At 40.4% G+C, this 22,733-nt stretch overlaps 1 protein-coding gene across 6 annotated transcripts in view; it reads left to right on the forward strand.

The window, feature by feature from the left end:
• The window catches only part of LHFPL6 (LHFPL tetraspan subfamily member 6), a 294,740-nt gene that overhangs the window by 262,473 nt on the left and 9,534 nt on the right, over positions 1-22,733 (forward strand). For all 6 annotated transcript variants that reach the window (XM_060194900.1, XM_060194897.1, XM_007521580.3 and 3 more), the window contains one exon: positions 8,759-8,857. In XM_060194900.1, coding sequence (XP_060050883.1) covers positions 8,759-8,857 — 99 coding nt within the window. The remainder of the gene's footprint in view (positions 1-8,758; positions 8,858-22,733) is intronic.

The following is a 22,733-nucleotide window of genomic DNA, read 5'->3' on the forward strand; positions in this document are numbered from 1 at the left end:
AAAATGGAGGCCCACGCTATTATTTCCTACCCACCATTAGAGTTTTTTTCTGTTGCTACATTCTCTAGAGCCTCTTATCTAGAGAAGAAAATAGAAAGTCTCCTGTATGTAAATTAGCATATGGAGACTTGGGTATGGAATCCTGCCAACCTCTTCCAAAGAGAAGCCCAGATAACACACTATAAGACTGAGCAACTTTACATGAGAAAAGCAAAGAAGACCATTTCCCGTAGCGCTTGCCACAGAAAAAGAAGATAAAGGAATTGGAGGATAGATAAAAGTGTCCAAAAAATATAAAAGATGAATTGATGGGAAATGCTGGTCTAACCACTGAAGGGGTGATAGGTGGAAAAAGTCATGCTATTAGAAAAAAATAATAAACCATGGAAAAAGAATGGAACCATAGTCATGGAAAAAGAGTGAGATCACATTAAAAAACTTTCGAGAGTGGCCTGGAAAAAAAAAATGAGCCTTTATGAGTTTCACATGAGGACTCTATTCTTACCACCTGTGGAGAGTAATTGGCATGGGCTAACTAGAGGTTTGTTTTGCCTTCTTGGCAGGAGCTGAATTGTTATGTTAATGTTCTGCCGACTTAAGTGTTAAGTACTGACTTGGAAAAGAAAGAGTTTTGCAGAAGGGAAAAATTCCCAGCACCAAGTTTGTCCTTTGACCACTAAGCTCTTTACCAGCTTCAGACTTCACATTCAGATTCTAAGAAATAATTAGTATCATGCCAGCTATTTCCCGCATTGTGCAGAAACAGCGTTTCCATGAGGGTTACTTCTGTCAACAGTCTATGGGCAGACTGAATATATCAAGGTTAAGGCATAGACACAGAAGTCCGTTTGGGGACACCCACCCAGCACCATTGCAAGACTCCCAAGTGCCGCCTCTTTCATTTATTTGTGCCATCTCCTCTTCATTCATCTGGCTTTTAAAATAAATAAAAGTGTTTTCAAAGGGGATGATACCCAAACCATAAGTTACTCAGGACAAAATGGCCTTATAGTCAAGACCTTATTCAAATAATTTCAAAATATTTTATTTTAATGAATGAGGGTTACAGAGAAAGTATGACTCGAGTACTGCTCATCTCAGATTGGTGGTGCTGGTGGTTCTTGTGGTAATGGGGACTGAAATTGGGATCTCAGAGCCTCAAATATGAGAGCCTCTTGCATAACCATTATGCTATCTTCCCAGCCCTTATTCAAATTTAAATATTCTTAAATCACTATTATTTTCTAGTTAGAAGGCAGTCTCCCCATTCCTCCCACCATATACCCCTCTTCTTAATACCTCCCACAAAATAACCTTTCTTGTAGTCTACTGCTTTCCTGATAGCTGACTTTAAAGAGGTATTGGGTCAAAATCTCAAGACTGAACTAATTGACATTAATTTGTGATTTACTCATGACCCCTTACAAGTAGCAAAGTCTTTAGGACAGCAAAAAAAAAAAAAAAAAAAAAAAAGATGGCTTCCTAACTGCAGTGGAGCCTATAGCTGCAAATGATTGATCTCACGCCTCCTGTTACCACGTTCCTCAATTTGACCCCTCACTTCACAGTCTGTATTTACTCCCATTGCTGTCTGCACAGATTTTAAACAGTGTAATAGTGTGACTTAAAAAAAAAAAGTTATTTGTTATAGTGGTGACAAAGAAATTTGGTTAAAATTCTGCATAATTAATCACATGTGGTAACCACAAAGGTTAAAATCTAATGAGCAAATACACCCAGATAATATGTTTGTGACCTAGAGGTTCCAATTGAGCCATTTACTCCCAGGCCACTGAGATACCATGTGGGCAACCACTTCAAATTGCAGAACGTTCTGTGCAACCCCATTTCAGCACACAGTGTAATATCTCAGTGGAGATCTAGCTCAGGGGTTTCCAAATTGTGTTTCTATCAGGTATCGGTTTGCACATAGGATCTAAGGTTTGACACTGCTGAACCAAATAAGAACAGATTCCCTTCAGTAAGGTGAAGCTTTTTTGTTACAATATAGTGTTTCAATATAGGCAAAACGCTAGTTGGCTTCAGTCAACATCAACATCTTAGCAGTAGTTAACATTCTAGCGCCCTCTTCAGAAATCCCTATTCCTGAAGAGGTGAGATGAATCCCCTAACCAGAGACCACTCCCCTGATGTAGTTAACTCCAAATCTTCTAATATTACTGTATGCACTCACTCCTAAGTTTTAAGTAACTGTATGAGTTATATTAGAGATTGTTTTTAATAGAAAAAAATAGATGACACGGAAGTAAATAATGGGGTAAGGGAAAAAAAAGTTTGCATCTACTCTTGTACAAGTAAGGTTTGGCCATTACAATAACCTAGTTACTTAAAGTAGAAAGGGATATAGCACAGGGATTTAAGCTTTCACAAGCACATAAGGAGGTCTGGGAAAGTGAAGGCCACAAAAACAGCTTTGACGAATTCAGAAAATCAGAAAGTACAGGGATTAAAAGCTACACTTGGAACTAGAAAAATAGTTCACCTGCTTAGAGTGTCCTCTTCGTTGTGCTCACAACCCATGCTCAAGCCTGGCCTCCACTATACTGGAGGAACCTTCAGTCAGTGTCTTTTTTTTTTTTATTTCTTTATTGGGGAATTAATGTTTTACATTCAACAGTAAATACAATAGTTTGTACATGCATAACATTCCCCAGTTTCCCATATAACAATACAACCCCCACTAGGTCCTCTGTCATCCTTCTTGGACCTGTATTTTCCCCACCCACCCCCACCCAGAGTCTTTTACTTTGGTGCGATATGCCAGTTCCATTTCAGGTTCTACTTGTGTTTTGTTTTGTTTTGTTTTGTTTTTCTTCTGATCTTGTTTTTCAAATTCTGCTTCAGAGTGAGATCATCCCATATTCATCCTTCTGTTTCTGATTTATTTCACTTAACATGAATTTTTCAAGGTCCATCCAAGATCAGCTGAAAACGGTGAAGTCACCATTTTTTACAGCTGAGTAGTATTCCATTGTGTATATATACCACAACTTGCTCAGTCACTCATCTGTTGGTGGACACCTGGGTTGCTTCCAGGTTGTGGCTATTACAAATTGTGCTGCTAAGAACATATGTGTACACAGATCTTTTTGGATGGATGTGTTGGGTTCCATAGGATATATCCCCAGGAGAGGAATTGCAGGATCATAGGGTAGATCCATTTCTAGCCTTCTGAGAGTTCTCCAGACTGTTCTCCACAGAGGTTGGACCAATTTACATTCCCACCAGCAGTGTAGGAGGGTTCCTTTGTCCCCACACCCTCTCCAGCATTTGCTGCTGTTACCTTTTCTGATGTATGTCATTCTCACAGGAGTGAAGTGGTATCTTATTGTTGTATTTATTTGCATTTCGCTGACAATCAGAGACTTGGAGAATTTTTCATGTGTTTCTCAGCCTTTTGGATCTCTTCTGTAGTGACTATTCTGTCCATGTCCACCCCACATTTTTGGATGGGGTTATTTGTTGTCTTGTTGTTGAGTTTGGCAAGCTCTTTATATATGTTGGTTATTAAACTCTTGTCTGATGTATGGCATGTAAAGATCTTCTCACATTCTGTGAGGGGTTCTCTTGGTTTTGGTAGTGGTTTCTTTAGCTGTGTAGAAGCTTTTTAATTTGATGTAGTCCCATAGGTTTATACTTGCCTTAGTCTTCTTTGTAATTGGATTCGTTTCATTGAAGATGTCTTTAAAATGTATGCGGAAAAGAGTTCTGCCAATGTTTTCCTCTAAGTATCTGATAATTTGTGGTCTAACATCCAAGTCCTTGATCCACTTGGAATTTGCTTTTGTATTTGGTGAAATACAGTGGTTCAGTTTCATTCTTATGCATGTTTCAACCCATTTTTTCCAACACCATTTGTTGAAGAGACTCTGCTTTCCCCATTTAATAGTCTGGGCCCCTTTGTCAAAGATTAGATGTCCATAGGTGTGCAGTCAGTGACTTTTCCTCTCTCAAACTTCTGTTAGCAGAAAGGCATGAACCTAACTGCAGTTGTAACTTGGTAATAGAGTTTATCCTTTTCTCTTACACCCAGCTTTCACATGAGGACTTCTCATTGACAGAATATGGACGAGAACATCTGCCAGCAGGATAATTACTGAGAAGTAGTTTTCTGGCATCTAGTCCCACCTAGAAAAGGGTACTGTAAATACTGTAAGTGAGCAGTAATTATTTTAATTGCTAACTCGTGGTACCAGGCAGTAGGGCTAGGAAGATAGTATAGTGGTTGTGAAAACAACTTTCATATCTGAGGCTCTGAGGTCCTAGGTTCAATCCTCAGCACCACCATAGCCAGAGCTGAACAATGCTCTGGTCTCTCAGTCTCTCTCTCTCTCTCTCTTCCCTGCCTTATAAGGATCCTGTTCGAGCCCCCATCTTCCCACCTGCAGGGGAGTCACTTCACAGGTGGTGAAGCAGGTCTGTGGGTGTCTGTCTTTCTCTCCCCCTCTCTGTCTTCCCCTCCTCTCTCTATTTCTCTCTGTCCTGTCCAGCGGTGAACAACGTCAACAATGGCAGTAGTGGTGACCACAGCGAGGCTACAACAAAAGGTGGGGGGGAGAATGGCCTCCAGGAGCGGAGGATTTATGGTGCAGGCACCGAGCCCAGCAGTGACCCTGGAGGAAAAAAAAAAAGTAAATTGACTATTTTAAAAAATAATAATTGTTCTGATGAAGATTTTAAAAAATGAAAAAGAAGTCTGCAGTAGTGTCTTTGATGTGGACTTGCCCTCATACTCCATGCAATTATGAAAGTGGTCTGCATTTGTATAGTCTGGTGTGGTAGCCACTATTCCCGTGTGGCTGTTAGACATTTGAAATGGGGCTATGTGACTGAAAAGCTTCAACTTTTTGATTTACTTAATGTTAATTAACTTAGCTACACTTGACTTTTGGCTACTGCACTAGGCAGTACAGATCTAGAACTCTCTTTGGTCCTATGCCTGCTCCTAGTCCATTAAATGGGAGGTATTGTTTCTTGTTCCAACCTGGAGTGTTCTCGCTCCTGTTTTCTTAACATTTATTGCATCTGTAATGAGAAGCAAATGACATCCTCCCACATGGTGTTAATGCCAAAGAGAAACAATAAGAAAACATAATTATGAGGCTACACCAGACAAACCTATATTGAAGGATACTTTACGAAATAACTCATCAGTAGATATCAAAAACATCTAGGTTATTGCCATAACACTGCACAAGGTGTTTCTTTCTTTCCATCCTCACCAATACTTCTAGACTTTTATATGATATCCATTCTAACAGGTATGAGGTGAGATTGATTTTGCCTCTCTCGAATGATTAGTAATACTGAGCATCTTTTCATGTAAATATCTATCAGGTCAGGTTATTTAGGGTTTATTGTTGTATGAATTCTTTATTTATTGTGAATGTTGAACACATTAAAAATAGCTATTTTCTCGCAAACGTAGGACAATTCTGTACTGCTGAGAGTGTACATTAGTCCAATTCTTGTGGAAAACAGTCTGAAAATTTCTTAGAACAACAGAAACCTACCCTATAACCCAACAATTTCTTTCCTGGGGATTTACACAAAGGAAACAAAAGCACCTGTCAAAAGAGATCTGTGTATACCTATGTTCATAGCAGCACAGTTTGTAGTTACCAAAGCTTGGAAGCAACCTAGATGTCCAAAGATAGATGAGTGCCTAAAAAGAAACTGTGGTGTATATATACATGATAGAATACTACTTGGCTGTTAAAAACAATGAAGTCATCTCCTTTACATCATCTCAGATAGATCTTGGAGACACCATATTCAGTGAGATAAGTCAAAAGGAGAAGGAATACTGAATACTGAATGATCTCATTTAGAAGTGTGACTTGATAAAAAGAGACGGGGAGAGAGAACACAAAGTGAAATTTGGACTGGTTATGGTGTATGTCATCAAAGAAAAGATTTCTGGGGAAGTAGGGGGATAGAGGGGTAGAAGAGAACTTTGGGGTCCTAGTGCATAATGAAGTTATATATGTGTGTGTGTGTGTCAATGACTGCACCCCTCAATAAAAATAGGTAATAAAATAAAGTAAATAAAATATTTTTAAATTATATATATATATATTGATTGCATCTATTGTGTGTTGAAAGTACTTGTTAGAATGACTATCTGAGAAGGTGGGGTGTCATTAGGCTTACAGAATGGGCCATCAGATTTTTGTAGGGGCCAGCTTGCTTGCTATTAAGCATGTTATATATTTAATTGGATCATATCTGAGACTTGCTTTCTTCTTAACAACTAATGGCAGCTAAGTAGTAAGATCTCTGGTGTTTACCTCCAGAACCTAGTGTTGGTGCCAGCCAATTAACTTGATTAGTTTGCAACTCTTTTCTTCCAGCAATGTTTCTCAAACCTTTGGTATCTGCAGTATCTTTGCTGTCAGCAAACATTAGCAGATGACAAAGCAAACTTAGACTCCATAAATATTAATATAAAAATCCAAATAAGCCAGTTGCCCTCCATGGAATACTTTTTTTTTTTTTTTGGTGTGAACATATGCTTATGCTTGTTTTTATTTGTTTAATTCATGTGAATAACACAAATCTTGTGTGGATAAAATTGTTCCTACTTTGCATGGCTCAAGCTACATTTCCAAGAGTCACAAAGACTGTCAAATATAACACAGAAAGATCTTCACTACCCAGTGTTTTATCATTTGGAGAAAAGTACATCTTTTGCCCCACATATACATCTATACACATTCTATGCTCTTCTGTTTAGTTCCCTAAGGTGCCTTGCATAATAATGAACCAAAGTAGGACCTTCTATGGATACATAACACATACTTGTTAGTTCTACTGGAAATAAAAACTGTTAGGAAGACTGTTTATTATCTGTCTGCCCAATAAAGAGACCATAGATGGTTTCGTTATTACTACTTTTCATTTATCATGCTCATGAACATTTTCTGTTTGCCTTTCTGTACCTGCCATCCTTAAAAAAAAAACTTGCTCACATGATCTAAAAAGGTGGCACTTGTTAATGTGAGGACGGAGGATCATGAAAATCATAATTCAATTATTTTTAACCATTAATATCATTCAATTTATGCAGACTTGGATAGCCTCATGAATGATATCTTTAATGGACGCTGGGTAGACCCAGCCTGGAGTTGTCTTCAGAGTCTTATAAATTCTATCCCAAGGGGAAATGATGCCTAAGGAAACAACTCACTAGCATGTTTGCTTAGTCAGCAAAGTCTTGGATTATTTTTTTTGGAGTCATTCTTCAGCCTCAATGCAACTTAAATTTGTATAGCTAAAGATAAGGCACCCAGGGATTAGTGACTTGCAGTTCCAGTGACTTTTTGTAGGTGTCTTGTAGGACTATAGTCTCTGTGCATGAGATGGTTGTTCTATGTTGACCAATGTGTGTATTGCTGGGAGGGGCAGCCCAGTAGGAAGTACCTACTGGTCACTTCCTGGGGGACTTCTCTCCTTACAGTTCCATACAGAAATGGCTGAAGGGGTACAATTCCTTCTTAGTTGCCTGTGAGGAAACAGATTATATGTGTGGGTTATTACTGTTCAAGCTGTCCCACACAGAGAGAAAAGAAGAAAAAAAGGGAGAAGGAGCTGAGGGGACAAGAAGGTACTAATTCCAGAAATACTGACAACCTCCTCTACTCCATCCATTGGGAGCCCTGTCATTTGCCTCTGCTTTGCCACACTGATGGAATTTTTCTTATTTATAGGGGACTTCCTCATTTCCCTCTTACCCTTCCTCCCCTATATGCCTTCAGACAGGACTGGTGTCCTCACCAGTCAGACTGTGAGCATTGGTCCCACTGATTGCACATGTGTGGGAGTAAGGAGTGATGATGCTTTTGCTGCTGATAGACTTGGCAAGGTATCACTTTGAAATTCACGCATAGATTCTAGTGCTTCATTTTCTTGTAAGACCTTGTTAGGGTTGGACGCCCATAGAAAGCTGTCAGCTCAGTGTGTTGCCATGTCATAAATTATATGAAAATAAAGCTGTCGCCTTCTTTTCTTTTTTCATTTTTCTTTCAGTTTAATCATGAAACTTTTTTTATCTTGACTGCAAGGAAAACTTAGATGGCAATAAGTACCGCCTGCCTTTTAGAACATTTCTGAGACAAGGGGATGCTTGGTGATTCTCAGCTTAGAACTTAGCGTGTAATACAGTTCAAAGATTCAGTCAATGTGTCCAAGTGGCACATGAAAATCTGTATGTTCTTTCAGCCCCTGGTAAGACCGGACAATGCAGAAATACTTTTGTTTTGATTCTCAACTTGGAGAAAATCTAATGAATGATGAAGCATAACCCACTAGGCACTTTTGCCTGCTCTTGAGTTACTATGTTTACATAGATTGATGATAGAATTAGTTGGCTTTTTACAAGCATGATTAAAAAGGTTGTATTTCCTAAATAGGATTTGCAATACTTTTAATGCTTTCAGAGGTGAAGTTGAAAGCACACTGAACTATATGTCAAGCTTTTCAGGTTTTTTGGTTTTTGTTTTCAGCAGTTCTTGGAATCAAACTGGTCTTAAATTACTTAAGAACTATGGCTGGTAAATTCCTAAAAGCAAACACCATTGCTCTTTTGTTATATTGCTAGTATTTGTTCTTCCCCTTCCCTTCCCTCTTCCCACAAGCCACCCCCCGCAGGCCTCTCACACTCACCCTCACCCCTGCTTCCTTTATCTAGGAATATAGAAGAGCACCAGTAAAACCCTCCTGTCTTGTCTCTTTGCAGGCTTGTTAATTGGTGCTGGCTGTGCTCTCTACCCTTTGGGCTGGGACAGTGAGGAAGTCCGGCAGACCTGTGGCTACATTTCTGGCCAGTTTGACTTGGGTAAGTCCTCTTCATGGATGGCATTTCTTTTAAACAAGAGCTTTAACTGATCTTTTATAGAAGCAGAAGGTGGAAAGAGATGGAGGAGAAAAATATAGCCCAGTGCTAGAGCTAGCTGTTACATTAATAACACACATACATTCGCTCCAACATGTGTTGAGTGAGCAGTTTATTGACACCCGTGAATACAGTAGATACAAAAATAAGAAATGACCCTTGCTCTAAAGAGTTTCTCTTCACTGATTAATTTATTCAAATCATATACTTATTACTCAATTACATGTGCTAAAAATATCTCTCTGGAATTCACAATCTATACAAGGAAATAAAGTAAGTAAAACCATCAAAGAAATGGCAGCATCGGTTAATAAATCCAAAGTAATTCTACTCCAGGGCAATAGGCAACTTTATAAAAGGATTGACTGACCAATCTGGGTCTTAAACAAGTGATCAAGTGCATTCTCTAGCTGTAAACAGATGAACCTCTTATGCCAGCAAAGCTGAATAACGGGAGTGCTGGGGAGACAGCATAGTGGTTATGCAAAGAGACCTTGATACCTGAGGGCCCAAAGGTTCCAGCTTCAACCCCCAGCACCACCATAAATCAGAGTTTAGCAGTCATTACTGTGGTTAAAGAAGGAATGTAGGAAGGAAGGAAGGAAGAAAGGAAGGAAGGAAGGAAGGAAGGAAGGAAGGAAGGAAGGAAAAAAAGAAAGAGAGGGGGTATGGGAGGGAGGAAGAGGAGGGAGGGGAAAGAAGGGGAAAGAACCCTCATCAGAGGGCCATTCAGAGAAATAAGATGATGAAAGGCTCCTCATGAATTTGAATTTCTGTGAGCCCTATCAGGAAGCTTTCAGGTATTTTTCATTTGTGGTTTCAGTCTATTCTACTTAACTATAAAATGTTTGCATGGTACTGCATAGTTTGTGTCCTTATAATCTGTAAGAATGGCTGGTGGCACGTCTGGTAAAATGCACATTATCATGCATAGGGATCCTGGTTTGAGCCCCTAGTACCCACCTTCAGGGGGAAAGCTTCATAGATTTCTTTTCTTTCTTTCTTTCTTTCTTTCTTTCTTTCTTTCTTTCTTTCTTTCTTTCTAACTACCTACCTACCTATCTCTCCTCTCAATTTCTTTCTATATCCAAAATAAATAATAAAATAAAAATAAAAAAGAGATGGAAGGGGAGAGAGAGTGGAAAGACACCACAGCACCATCTACACATGGTATACATGCTGCTTCCTTGTGGTGTGAGGGACTGGAAACCCAGGTCCTCATGTACCATAAGCTATCTCCCATTCCACAAAAGGAAGCAATTTCTGCTTGACTCAATGGATGACAAATACTAAGTTGCCCTTAAGATAATACTGCTGGGGTCAGGTGGTGACTCACCTGGTTGAACGCACATGTTACAATGGTCAAGGACCCAGGTTCGAGCTCCCAGCTCCCACCTGTAGAGGGAACACTTTGCGAGTGGTGAAGCGGTGTTGCAGGTCTGTCTCTCTCCCTATCACTCCCTTCCTTCTCAATTTCTAGCTGTCTCTATTCAATAAATAAAGATAATACAAAAATTAAAAAGATAATACTGCTTCATAAAGTGTGAGATAAGAAGATGTCATTTGGTGGTGGGAGTAGAGTACAGTCATCTATCTTGAGGGAATATGAAGCTGTATACATGTGACCCCCCCAACTGTCTTGTAAGTGATTATTTCCCTCAACATTGAAGTGAAAAAACAAAACAAAACAAAAACAGAAGAATCATACGGGTTCTTTTAGTAAAGACCTGCTTTAAGTACTACCTGGTGTGCGTGCATAGAGAGTGAGGGAGCCGTGTGTTGATTGGCTTTCCTAAGAAGGGTTTCATCCCATTTGCCATGGATATAAAGAAGAGGCAATATTGGGATCAAGTTGACTGTCAGTGTTTTGCTTTGCTATGCTTTGTTTGGCTTTGCTTTGCTTTGTTGTGCTGTACTTTTGGAAAGTTTCCTTTGTCTGGAGGAGATATTTTAATACAGTGGCATTTTTCTTTCCCTGTGGCTTGAGGTATTTGGGGGCTGTTTCGCGCAGACCTCCACTTGACTAGAATACTGTCCTTGCTGAGCTCTTGCTATCGTGAGCTGCTTTATTAATCAGCAAGTTATAATGCAGCTCTGAGCCAGTTATTTGTGGTCTTCATTACCACACCTCACACCCTGCCATCTGATAACTTCTCAGCAGTGTGGATTATGAATCTTAACCTTGGACTTTGAGATAGTTGCAATAATTTTCTTGTGATTAAACTCAAAAGTTGCCTTGATAATTTTTATAAGTATGGTTTTTTTGTTTGTTTGATTGATTTTCACTTTTTTTCCTAAAAATTTTGATTGGATGATAGTTAAATAATAATAATAATAAAACAGGATCACCTACAGATAGAATGAGTTGTAAGTCTCCTGAATGAATGTTTCACATTTCTCAAATTGTACTTCTTCAGTTACTATTTTATTTGTAGTCTATAATTTTTCCTTTCACATGAAGACCTAAAGAGAAATTGTGGCATAGAGATATTACTGCATTTTTAAAATCACTAATAATTTAAAAATAAAGTAAAAAGAGATACTACTGCCTCTAACTTATCTACTTGCCAATGTTTTCTACCTTTAAATATTTGTGACTAGTAATAACCCTGAACCCTGATAAATGTTGAGGACCAGTGAAGGAGTAATGCCGGTGATTATGGAACACAGTTAGTAGAGACTGGGACTAGTGTTGGGAGCTACATCATGTATGTGAGAATGAGCATCCTCAGTAAGGATTGCTCTGGGGCCTTCTTCTTCTTCTTATTATTATTATTATTATTAATGATTTAGTAATTACTAACAAGACTGTAAGATAACAGGGGTATAATTCTATACAGTTCCCATGACCAGGGTTCCTTATCCCATCCCCTCCATTGGAAGCTTCCCTATTCTTTATCCCTCTGAGAGTATGGACTGAAATTCTTGATGGGATGCAGAAGGTAGAAGGTCTAGCTTATGTAATTGCTTCTCCTCTAGACATGGACATTGGCAGGTCAAGCCATACCCCCAGTCTATTTCTGTCATTACCTAGTAGTGTAGGGCTCTGGGGAGGTGAGGTTCCAGGCCATATTGATGAGGTTGTCTGCCCAGGGAAGTCAGGTTGGTGTTATGGTAGCATCTGCAACTTGGTGGCTGAAAGGTAGTAAGATATAAAGCAGGACACGGTTTTTAATAAACAGCAACCCAAAGATAGGAATAGAGAAGATCAAATTAAGGGTTTTTGTCTGGGAAGAAGCTACACTCACATACGCCTTATGGTAGAAGCCACATCTTGCCTCTGCCACTTCTGATAATTTGAGTTTACTTTTGCCTTCTCTCAAAGAAGACAATTGGCACATCTTTTTCCCAAGGATTGGGAAATGCTAGCATTTCTCTTTCCTTATTGTACCTTATGGTTCACATTTCTGTCATTACAATTATTGATTTATTTTTAAGAAAAATCCCTTCTGCTTTTGTTAAAATAAACATTTTTTGCTTTGGATGACAAAAATGCATCTCAAATGAGCTTAAACAAGCAGAAGACATTTTAAGTCACTGGTTGCTGGAAGGTGAGAGCAAGGGTAAGTAGCAGATGTGACTGATCCAGGGATTTAAAGATTTCATCCAAAAAAGAAAGAAAGAAAGAAAGAAAGAAAGAAAGAAAGAAAGAAAGAAAGAAAGAAAGAAAGGGAGGGAGGGAGAGAGAAAGAGAGAGAGAGAAAGGGGGAGAGAGAGAGAGAGAGAGAGAGAGAGAGGAGAGAGAGATTGATTTCATCCAGGGCCTGGCTCTACCTGAACTAGGGAACAGGCTTTCACAGTTTTATCCTGAATCTGGGTCCCACCATCTCAAAGTTGACTTTATCCTGAGGTCATTTCTCTCCTTGGTGATTTAGCGCTGTTCACACTAGGTATCTTTGTTGATTAGTACTAAGAGAGTGTGAGCTCTCTCCTTATAGTGAAATGAAAAGCTCTCTCCTCAATCTAGTGGTTCAACTTAGTGATGTATTTACTTGAGTGAGGAATGACCAGTGGATACCAGATATTATTTGGCTTCTTATAGTCCAGTTTGAATGTATTTAAAACTTTGCAGAAATAGCTTTGACTCACTGCAGTGGTATTTACAAGGGATAGATAAGGGTAAGCGGAGAAAAGGCATCTGAATCTGTCTTCTGTCATATTTCTGTGCCTCCTCCACTTCTTTTCACCATGATGTCTGTGGCTGTTAACAAAGGGTCAGTATTGGTTTATGCTTCACTTCTCTGAGTGGACTCTTTCACACACACAAAAAAAAAGATAAGAACATGTTAAGTGAGATAAGCCAAAAAGAGAAAGACAAATACCAATGGTCTCACGTATAAGTGGAATGCAAGAAACAAGGATACAAAGGGGAAACTTGAAAAAAACTTGAACTGCACTGGGGTATACTGAACAAAAGCAAAGGTTCCTGGTTCATGATGGAGGACCTAGTTGGGGTGAGAGTGCTTTGTAGACACCTGTTACAGAGAGATGGGAAATTATACTCATGTGTCAACACTGTCTTGTAAACCATTCATCCCTCAATAAAATGGTAAAAAATAGAAAGGATAGACAAGGAGAGCCTAGGAAAGACAACATAGCACCAAAGCTTCTCCCAGTTCACTAGGAGCTAGGTTCAAACCTGGGTTGTGTGCATGACAAAGAAAAGACATTATCTAGGTGAGTTCTCTTTCCAGCCTGCTGTGTGAATTTTGTGTTTGTTTAGTGGGGAGGATAGACACAGAATCACAGCATCACTCTGGCATATGTGGTACCAGTCATTAAACTTCAGACCTGATGTATTCAAGTCTATTGCTCCAGCTCCTATGTCATAGCCACTCTAGTTACTATACTGTAATAAACCTTAAAATAATTATTCTATTTATTGCTTTTTGAGAGAGGAAAATCATACAAGTAATAAGGAAACTAATGTAACAGATTGTCTTCAAATAATAAAAGTCCACTAGAAGTTTGCTAATACCACTCAACTTTTGTAAAGATCTATTTTTAATAAATATTTGCTAATCAGTCTTTATTCTTCTGTTTATAGCCCACAACAGTAAGTTTGAATTTAAATGTTAAAGCGTAAGGTCTTTATATAATCAGTTTGTCCGATTGGTTTTAATTCATGCCTCAGAGATATTTCCATCCACCAGACTTTTCTAATTATATCCCTATGATCAAAAGTAGTGTTTCAATTAATTTGTCTTGCTAATTTGCCAAGTAAGTTTGAGCAATTATTGCTTTCATTTAGCTATTTAATTTGATTAAGAAGCCATCATGTTTCCTGTTCTTGAAATTATGCTCTTGGCTTTGAGAACAGTATCATAAACTTTGACAACTCGAAACCTCTCCTCTTTAGGAAAAAAAAAAGTGAGAGTCCATTCCTTTCAAATTTTCAGTCCATTGAAGAAATCTCTGCTACTCTGATCAGAATAATGACTACTGCTCATCTCTTTGGATCTGTCTCCTTTAACTTTTTGACTTCTGATTCAAGATTCTCTCTTCTAAAATTTAATGGTATCCAAGGAAAAAGTGATTTTCAAGTTATGGGAAAGCCAGTAGGCAAAAATGGGAACCAAAAACTTGAACCTTTTTATTTTTGATAGAGACTAGGAAGACAGACTCAAAGTGAAAGGATGGAAAACTATCATACAAGCTAATGGATGATCCAAAATAGGGCAGAAATAGCTGTTTTCAAAACTGATACAATAAACTTTAAAATAATATATATATATATATATATATATATATATATATATATATATATATGGATGAACATTACATAAGGCTCAGAGGATCAGTCAACCAAGAGGACTTAGCAGTTATTAAAATTTATGCACCTAATGAGGGCCATCAAAATACGTCAAACAGCTTCTGAAAGAGCTACAAAAATACATTGATAGCAACACAATAATAGTAGAAGACTTCAGTACCCCACTGTCTCAAATAGATAACCTAGCCAAGGAGTTGAAAAGAGATAGATAGAGATAAAGATAGAAGAAGATAGTCTGTAATTAGTGCATTACTTTACTTTGAAGAGGGTTAAACCAGGAACAGCTGCTGGCTATGATAATATCACCCCAGAACTCATTCTTAACCTGGGTCCCGCAGCAAAGAAGTGGCTTGCTTCATTCCTGTCCCACATCTTGGAATCTGAGTCTATGCCCAAAGTTTGGCGTCCTGCGAAGATTATAGCGGTTTTGAAACCAAAGAAAGACCCAACACTGACCGCCAGCTATAGACCAATTTCTCTCCTCTCCGTGTGTTACAAACTCCTTGAGAGGCTGCTTCTGTCACGGATTTCTCCTCTTACAGAGAAATTCCTATCACCCGCCCAAGCTGGTTTCCGCCCTGGAAGATCTACCTGCGAACAAGTCCTGGCCCTCTCAACTTACATTGAAAATGGATTCCAGAAGAATTTAAAGATGGGTGCTGTCTTTGTTGATCTCACAGCAGCCTATGACACGGTCTGGCACCGTGGTCTCCTAGTCAAGATCTCAAGATGCCTGCCTCCATGGGTGGCCAACACTATATCATTTCTTCTCCAAAACAGAAGATTCCGGGTGCATCTGGGTGACAAGTCTAGCAGATGGAGACTTGTCTCAAGTGGCCTCCCCCAGGGCTCTATTCTGGCTCCTACGCTATTTAATATTTACATCAATGACCTCCCAGAAACTTCTTCAAGGAAGTTCATCTACGCCGATGACATCTGCTGTGCAACTCAGGCATCCAAGTTCGACATCCTCGAGGAAACACTCACGAAAGACATGTCTCTGATATCTGATTACTGTAAAAAATGGCGACTAATCCCTAGCACTGCAAAAACGTTATCATCTGTTTTCCATCTACACCATGCCTCGGCCTCGCGTGAGCTTAATGTGCAGCTTGGCGATACGAGAATCCAGCATGAAGCCCAGTCAGTCTATCTTGGCGTTACTCTCGATTGCACTCTGTCATTTCACGAACATTTCATAAAAACTGCAGCAAAGGTGGGCGCGAGGAATCACATCATTGCAAGAATGGCCAGCTGCTCATGGGGCGCGAGCGCTTCCACACTACGATCATCATCTCTGGCATTATGCTATTCCACTGCAGAATACTGTGCCCCAGTATGGTTCCGTAGCCCCCATGTCCACTTGGTCGATTCCAAATTATATTCCTCCATGAGGATAATTTCTGGAACCATCCGTTCCACCCCGGTTCCATGGCTGCCAGTTCTTAGCAACATCGCCCCGCCAGATATTCGTCGGGATGCGGCATCATCTAAGTTCATTTCCCACGTCTACGCTCAACCGGACCTGCCAATATACGCGGATATCTTCCCCCACCCTGTCCAACGCTTGACGTCTCGTCACCCAATCTGGTCCCCTACGCCTACACTGAACTTCTCTGTTCCAGTCTCTTGGAAACAGAGCTGGCAGTCAGCTGAGGTAAAGAACAAACACCTCATCACAGACCCCTGCAAGCGTCAACCCGGCTTTGACCTAGCACATTATGATTGGGCCCTCCTCAATCGCTATCGAACAGGCCATGGCCGGTGCGCCGCTATGTTCCATCGCTGGGGAGCCAGAGACGACCCAAATTGCCCCTGCAGCTACAGACAGACTATGACCCACATAGTCAATGACTGCCACCTCTCCAGATTCAAAGGAGGTCTCGAAACTTTACATCAGGCTCAATCTGACGCTGTTGACTGGCTACGGAAGAAGGGCAAACGCTAGAAGAAGAACTTAAAGTTAATTTATAATCCCACTAGGATTCCCATTGGGATTCAGAAAGCTCATGTTGAGGCCACTTGGTGACACATGTGATGAGCACAAAAGGGATAATAAAGTGGCACCAGGATGGAAAGCAGCATTTCTTCACATGTTTTTGTTGGTAAATTGGCAGCAACCACAGGCCACACCGAGGAACAGCAACTAGAGACAGTCTGGGTCCCCTTTCACACTCTCTTCAGAGCTTTCCATGAAGCAGAGGAGCTGGGTTTCAGGCAGTCCCAGCCTTTATAAATAGCTACTGCAGAGAGAAATGAAAGAATTGTCTTGATCACCAGGCACTGGATAAAGCCTTGCTGGTTATCTCAGCCACCCTGCCCCCTCCCCCAGAGATGAGATTCTGTGTCAGTTCACAGCATGCACACAAAGGCCTCTGGTATGTATTTCTGTATATAGAATGGAGGTGTGTGCCTTTGACATCTTAGCAGTGGTGTTATCTCTAGTGAAACTGTCAGGATAGATTCAGTGCAGAGGAGCAGGGATGAAATGGCAGCTGTGCTAGTAGAGAATCACTGGGTGAGAGAGGACAAAGGGCAATGGTGCAAAAGTGTATATTCACAAAACTGCCCACAAATACAAAGCATTTCACTGGCATGATTGCAAGTTTTCAGATGTTATCCTATAAACCTTCCTTTCTGACGGTGAAACTGTAATCTAATTACATTTCTGGAGGAACCAGAGTGTTTCTATGTCTCTTGCTCTTCCTTTGAACTTTTATGGATGGCTGACATTTTTCATTGCATTTCTTTCTTTCTTTCTTTCTTTTCTTTTTTTTTTTTGCCTCCAGAATTATCACTGGGGTTCCATGCCTGCACTATGAATCTACTGCTCCTGGTGGCCATTTTTCCAATTTGATTGGCTAAGACAGAAATTGAGAGAAAAGGGGAGATAGAGAGGGAGAAAGACAGACACCTGCAGACCTGCTTGTAAAGTGATCCCCCTGTAGGTGAGGGGCTGGAACTGGGATCCTATGTGTGTAGTGTGTGTGCTTAACTTGGTGCACCACTGCCCAGTCCCTGCTCTTCCTTTGTATTGTGGGAATGCTATGGAAGCAAAGCAGTCCTTACTGTCCTCATCCTGGTTTTGTGATATATATATAATTGGAATTGAGATGTAGAGTTTAGAAGGACCCTGGGTGGACTGGATGTGAAGGAAAACAGTGAGCAGGTTTGGTCAGAAGAAGACAATATGGGACAATGAATGTGAGGGGAAGTGAAGAGGCCTTCATTCCTGTGTGGTTACGCCTACCAAAACAGCTGGGCATCAAGTTCTTAGATCTTCCAAAGATTCACTTTCCTGTGATCAATCCATCCCTACTCTATTCTTTTTTCCCCTTATGTGGTACTACTCTGTGCTTTATTAAATCATGGTAATAGATTTGTAATATAAAATTACTATATTGGCCTTTTTAAAAATTCTTTTGGGGGAGATTAATGTTTTACAGTCGACAGTAAATACAATAGTTTGTGCATGCATAACATTTCCCAGTTTTCCACATAACAATACAACCCCCACTAGGTCCTCTGTCATCCTTTTCCAGGACCTGTACTCTTCCCCCCACACACACCAGAGTCTTTTACTTTGCTACAATACACCAACTCCAGTTCAGGTTCTACTTGTGTTTTCTCTTCTGATCCCTTTACCATTTTTAAGCATACAGTTTGATGGCATCACTCTATTAAGAATGTTGAACAATCATCACCACTATCAGCTTCTAGAATCTACTTAAAATTAGCTCAAATTTGGGAGTTGGGCGGTAGCACAGCAGGTTAAAGTGCACGTGGCGCAAAGCACAAGGACCAGTGTAAGGATCCCAGTTCAAGCCCCCGGGTCCCCACCTGCAGGGGGGTTGCTTGCTTCACAGGCGGTGAAGCAGGTCTGCAGGTGTCTGTCTTTCTCTCCCCTTCTCTGTCTTCCCCTCCACTCTCCATTTCTCTCTGTCCTATCCAACAAATACATCAACAACAATAATAACTACAACAATAAAAACAACAAGGGCAACAAAAAGGAAATAAATAAATATTTTTTTAAAATTAGCTCAAATTTAATGAATAATCATTCAAATGATCTCTCATCACAACTATACTACTGTCTATCTTTGTGAATGTAACTGTTTTCAATTTGTTTGAGTAGAATCAGACAATATATGCCCTTCGGGGCTCTACCTTCTTTATTCAGCAGAATGTCTTCAGGAGTCATCTCTGGTATAACTTGTGACAGAACTTAATTCTTTTTTATGGCTGAGTGATATTCCATTGTATGGCTATACCATAATTTATCTATACAGTCAATGCTCTTTTTTTTTTAACCTGAATCGATTTTTCACAATATTCATTCACTTTTAGTGGCACAAGGCATGTATGCATGATCAAATATATGAGTTTGTCCTCACTGGAGCTTCACAGTTCCAGCCTGAGGTTCTCAGACAGAAATAGAAACGCCAAGAGAGGGAGAGACACCCCATATGGCTGACACTCCCCCTCCCCCAATAGTATGCCAGGGACTCTAATCTGGTGTGTACATATATACAGCAGAATAGGACACCTCCCATGTGAGCTCTTACAGGCCTCTGCTTTCCAGTTTTGCCACAAATAAAACAGAAGCTCTCTCTCTCTCTCCATATCTCTCTCTTATTTTTATTTTTCTTTTTTTTGCCCTCCACAGTTATTTCTGGGGCTCCGTGCCTGCACCATGAATCCACTACTCCTGGAGGCCACCTTTTCCCTTTTGTTGTCCTTATTGTTTGTCGTTGTTTTACTATTATTGTTGTCATTGTTGGCTAGGATAGAGTGAAATCGAGAGAGGAAGGGAAGAAAGAGGGGGAAAGAAAGATAGACACCTACTTCACTGCTTGTGAAGTGAGCCCTCCACTGGTGAGGAGCCAGGGGCTTGAACCAGGATCCTTATGCCAGTCCCTGCACTTTATGCCATGTGTGCTTATCCCACTGTGCTACTGCCCAACCCCCTAGCTGTCTCTTTTCTATTTCTCTCTCTCTCTCTCTCTCTCTCTCCCTCCTTCTCCCTCCCCTCCCCACCTTCAGCTACATGAGGTATCATTTTAACAACTTGTTCCATTAAAAGTTTCAGTTAAAGCTTTTGTGTGTTTTAGGTCAAGGGTTTAAAACCTGATTCTTTTCTATCAGAGAGACCTTTGTTCTGTAACTTCACCAAAGAACAAATGGAATCAGCCCCATGACAAATTCTTTTTGTTCTGGGATTTAATGCATATGCAAACAAGATGTTCTGAATATGAAGAGACATGAAGGAATTTGTTCAAGAGGAGAAAGACCCACCAAACTTTTGTCCAGGCCCTTTAAGCACAAAAGTTTTTTTCTCTCCACTGATCCTCTACCTTTCTTCTTCCTTATTTATATAGCAGAAAGCATGAAATCTAATCTGCCTGCTTCTTTTCAACTCTAGTTTTAAATTTATATCTTAACATGCTGAAGTTTTTAAAATGTCATGCATGAAGGCTACTTCACGTTGATGAATGAAGTCAGTTGGCTTCTTATATCTGGACTCAGGCACTTGTCACAGTGTTGAGAACTCAGTGATCACATTTTAAGGAAGGGGGTAAACTGGGAATAGACAGGGTTCAAGTTCAGAAGCAGAGCATAGGAAGGTCCATCTCACACAGAGGTTTTGTGTTAGGTGACATCAACCATCAGGAAGGACACCTGAGTTCTCAGGGTTTACACTGTGCTTATCAGAACTGCACTCTATATTGGGCAGTGCTATGGCAAAGTCTCCAGGTCAGAGTGAGGGTGGCACAGTGGGTCTTATGCGTGTTGAGCATGGACGGTTAACACCCCCCCCCAAGCCTGTCTGTTGGTCTCCCCTTGGCATGTCAGCCATTGTGGTTGAGCAAGGCAGGCAGGAATATGCAGGGGAATTCCAACCCACCTATCAGTCTCACCACAACACCTCCCCCTAACCCCCTCTGGTAGGCTCCGCCTTCTTTAAGTTTCTATTTCCCCATTCCACCATCACCCTCAATACCTTCCCCTTGCCTCGTTCTCTCTTTCCTTATAAAGAGATATTAGTCTCATTGGTTGGCTTGGTTACTTCCCCTGTGCAGCTACCCCTTTATAAACTTGTAACTGAAACAATAAAGTGCCCTGGCCACTGCCACGGTGCCCTGGGTGGCTTCTTGTTCCCTCTGCTGCCATGGTACACTGGAAGACCACTCAAGGAGCTCACCCCTGCCTTGCTGGCAGGAGGTCCCCTGCTCTCCACCTGTCTCTGGTGGCCAACAGAGCAGGCGGTGACATGGGAGCCGGGCTGGCCTGTTCCCCTGAGGAACTTGGCACCTAGCAAACTGCTGAGGGTTCACAGGCAGATAGCAGCTCAAAAGGGAGCTGGAGTTTCTTATCAGCTTGGCTTGGACAAGAGTCAGGGGTGAGTTAGAATCACCCAGTATGAGGGCTAGTTTGTAACCTGGTTCTCATACTGGGAGATTCAGTTATTTAAATCCAACAAGTGAGTTTATTGGACCCACAACTTTTCAACTTTTCAGAGTTATTGTTTCAAGTATTAGAAGTCAGTCCTTTAAGATAAAGCCCTTTTGGGAAGGCACAATAGCTTACGTGCATAGTGTTCTGCTTTGCCATAAGCAAGACCTAGGCTTGACCCTAACCTCCATTGCACTAAACAGGGAGCTCAGTTTTTTTTCTCTTTATCTAGCTACCATAAAAAAAAAAATGCAGCCCTTTAATAACTTGAATTTAGCAAAGTGGCCGCAAGAACATGGAGTCCTCAAGAAGACTGGTAAATTCAAATGATGTAGAAATGTATGTTCTTTATTTTTGACAAATGAATTTTTTAAATACTTTATTTATTTTTAAATGAGAGACAGACCAGAGCACTGCTCAACAATGGCTTATGGTTGTGCTGGGGATTGAACTTTGGACTTCAGAGCCTCAAACATGAAAGTCTTTTACATAATCATTATGCTATCTTCCCAGCCTGGCAAACAATCATCTAACAAATGGCAAATACTATATTTGAGATGGATTCTTCTCTTCCATTTTCCAAGAATAGAAAAAAGTTCCGCAATCTCTTTGACCCAAGTTTGAGTTCAGGCATCACCAATGTGTTTGCTATTCTGGGCAAGTCACTTATCTCTCATGTGTCTTAACTTCTTCATCATCAGGACGGGAATAATGTTGGGAAAATATAAATGTGTGGGAGTCAGGCGGTAGGTAGCGCAGTGGGTTAAACGCAGGTGGTACAAAGCGCAAGGACCAGCGTAAGGACCCTGGTTTGAGCCCCTGGCTCCCCACATGCAGGGGAGTCACTTCACAAGTGGTGAAGCAGGTCTGCAAATGTCTTTCTTTCTCACCCCCTCTCTGTCTTCCCCTCCTCTCTACATTTCTCTCTGTCCTATCCAATAATGAGAACATCAATAACAACAACAATAATAAAATAATAACTACAATAATAAAACAACAAGGGCAGCAAAAGGAAATAAATAAATATTTTTTAAAAGAAAATACCTAAATATATATATATATAAATATGTTTGCTTCTCTAATTACTCCAAAGCATCATAGACAGATGATCTGATGAGATTCTACTTCTAAGCTCTTTAGAACCTGATTCAGTTATCATGTGACAGCTATTATGTAAGAATTAATTTCTGGTTAGTGTCTAATATCCACTCATTCTGTAAGTGTGTATCCATAGTCAGCTGTGATCCAGGCATCCTACTGAGTGCCGGGAAACAGATGTGAAACAAGCAGACACAGCCACACATAGTAGGCTCTGAAATATTAATACCATGTTAAGTGAGATAAGCCAACAAGAGGAGGATGATTACCCAATCATCTCACTCCGAGGTGGAATTGAAACAAGGACAGAAAGGGAAAACACAAAGTAAAACTTGGACTGAGTTTGGTATATTGCACCAAAGCAAAGGACTCTGGGGAAGGAGAATTGACATGGAGGTTTAAGGGGGTGCTTTGAGCTCCTGGTACATAATGGTGGAAAAGGACCTATGTTGGGAGTGAGTGTGTTTTTTTAGACACTTATCATGGAGAGTTGAG

Source organism: Erinaceus europaeus, chromosome 7, assembly GCF_950295315.1.
Source record: "Erinaceus europaeus chromosome 7, mEriEur2.1, whole genome shotgun sequence".
Taxonomy (NCBI): Eukaryota; Metazoa; Chordata; class Mammalia; order Eulipotyphla; family Erinaceidae; genus Erinaceus; species Erinaceus europaeus.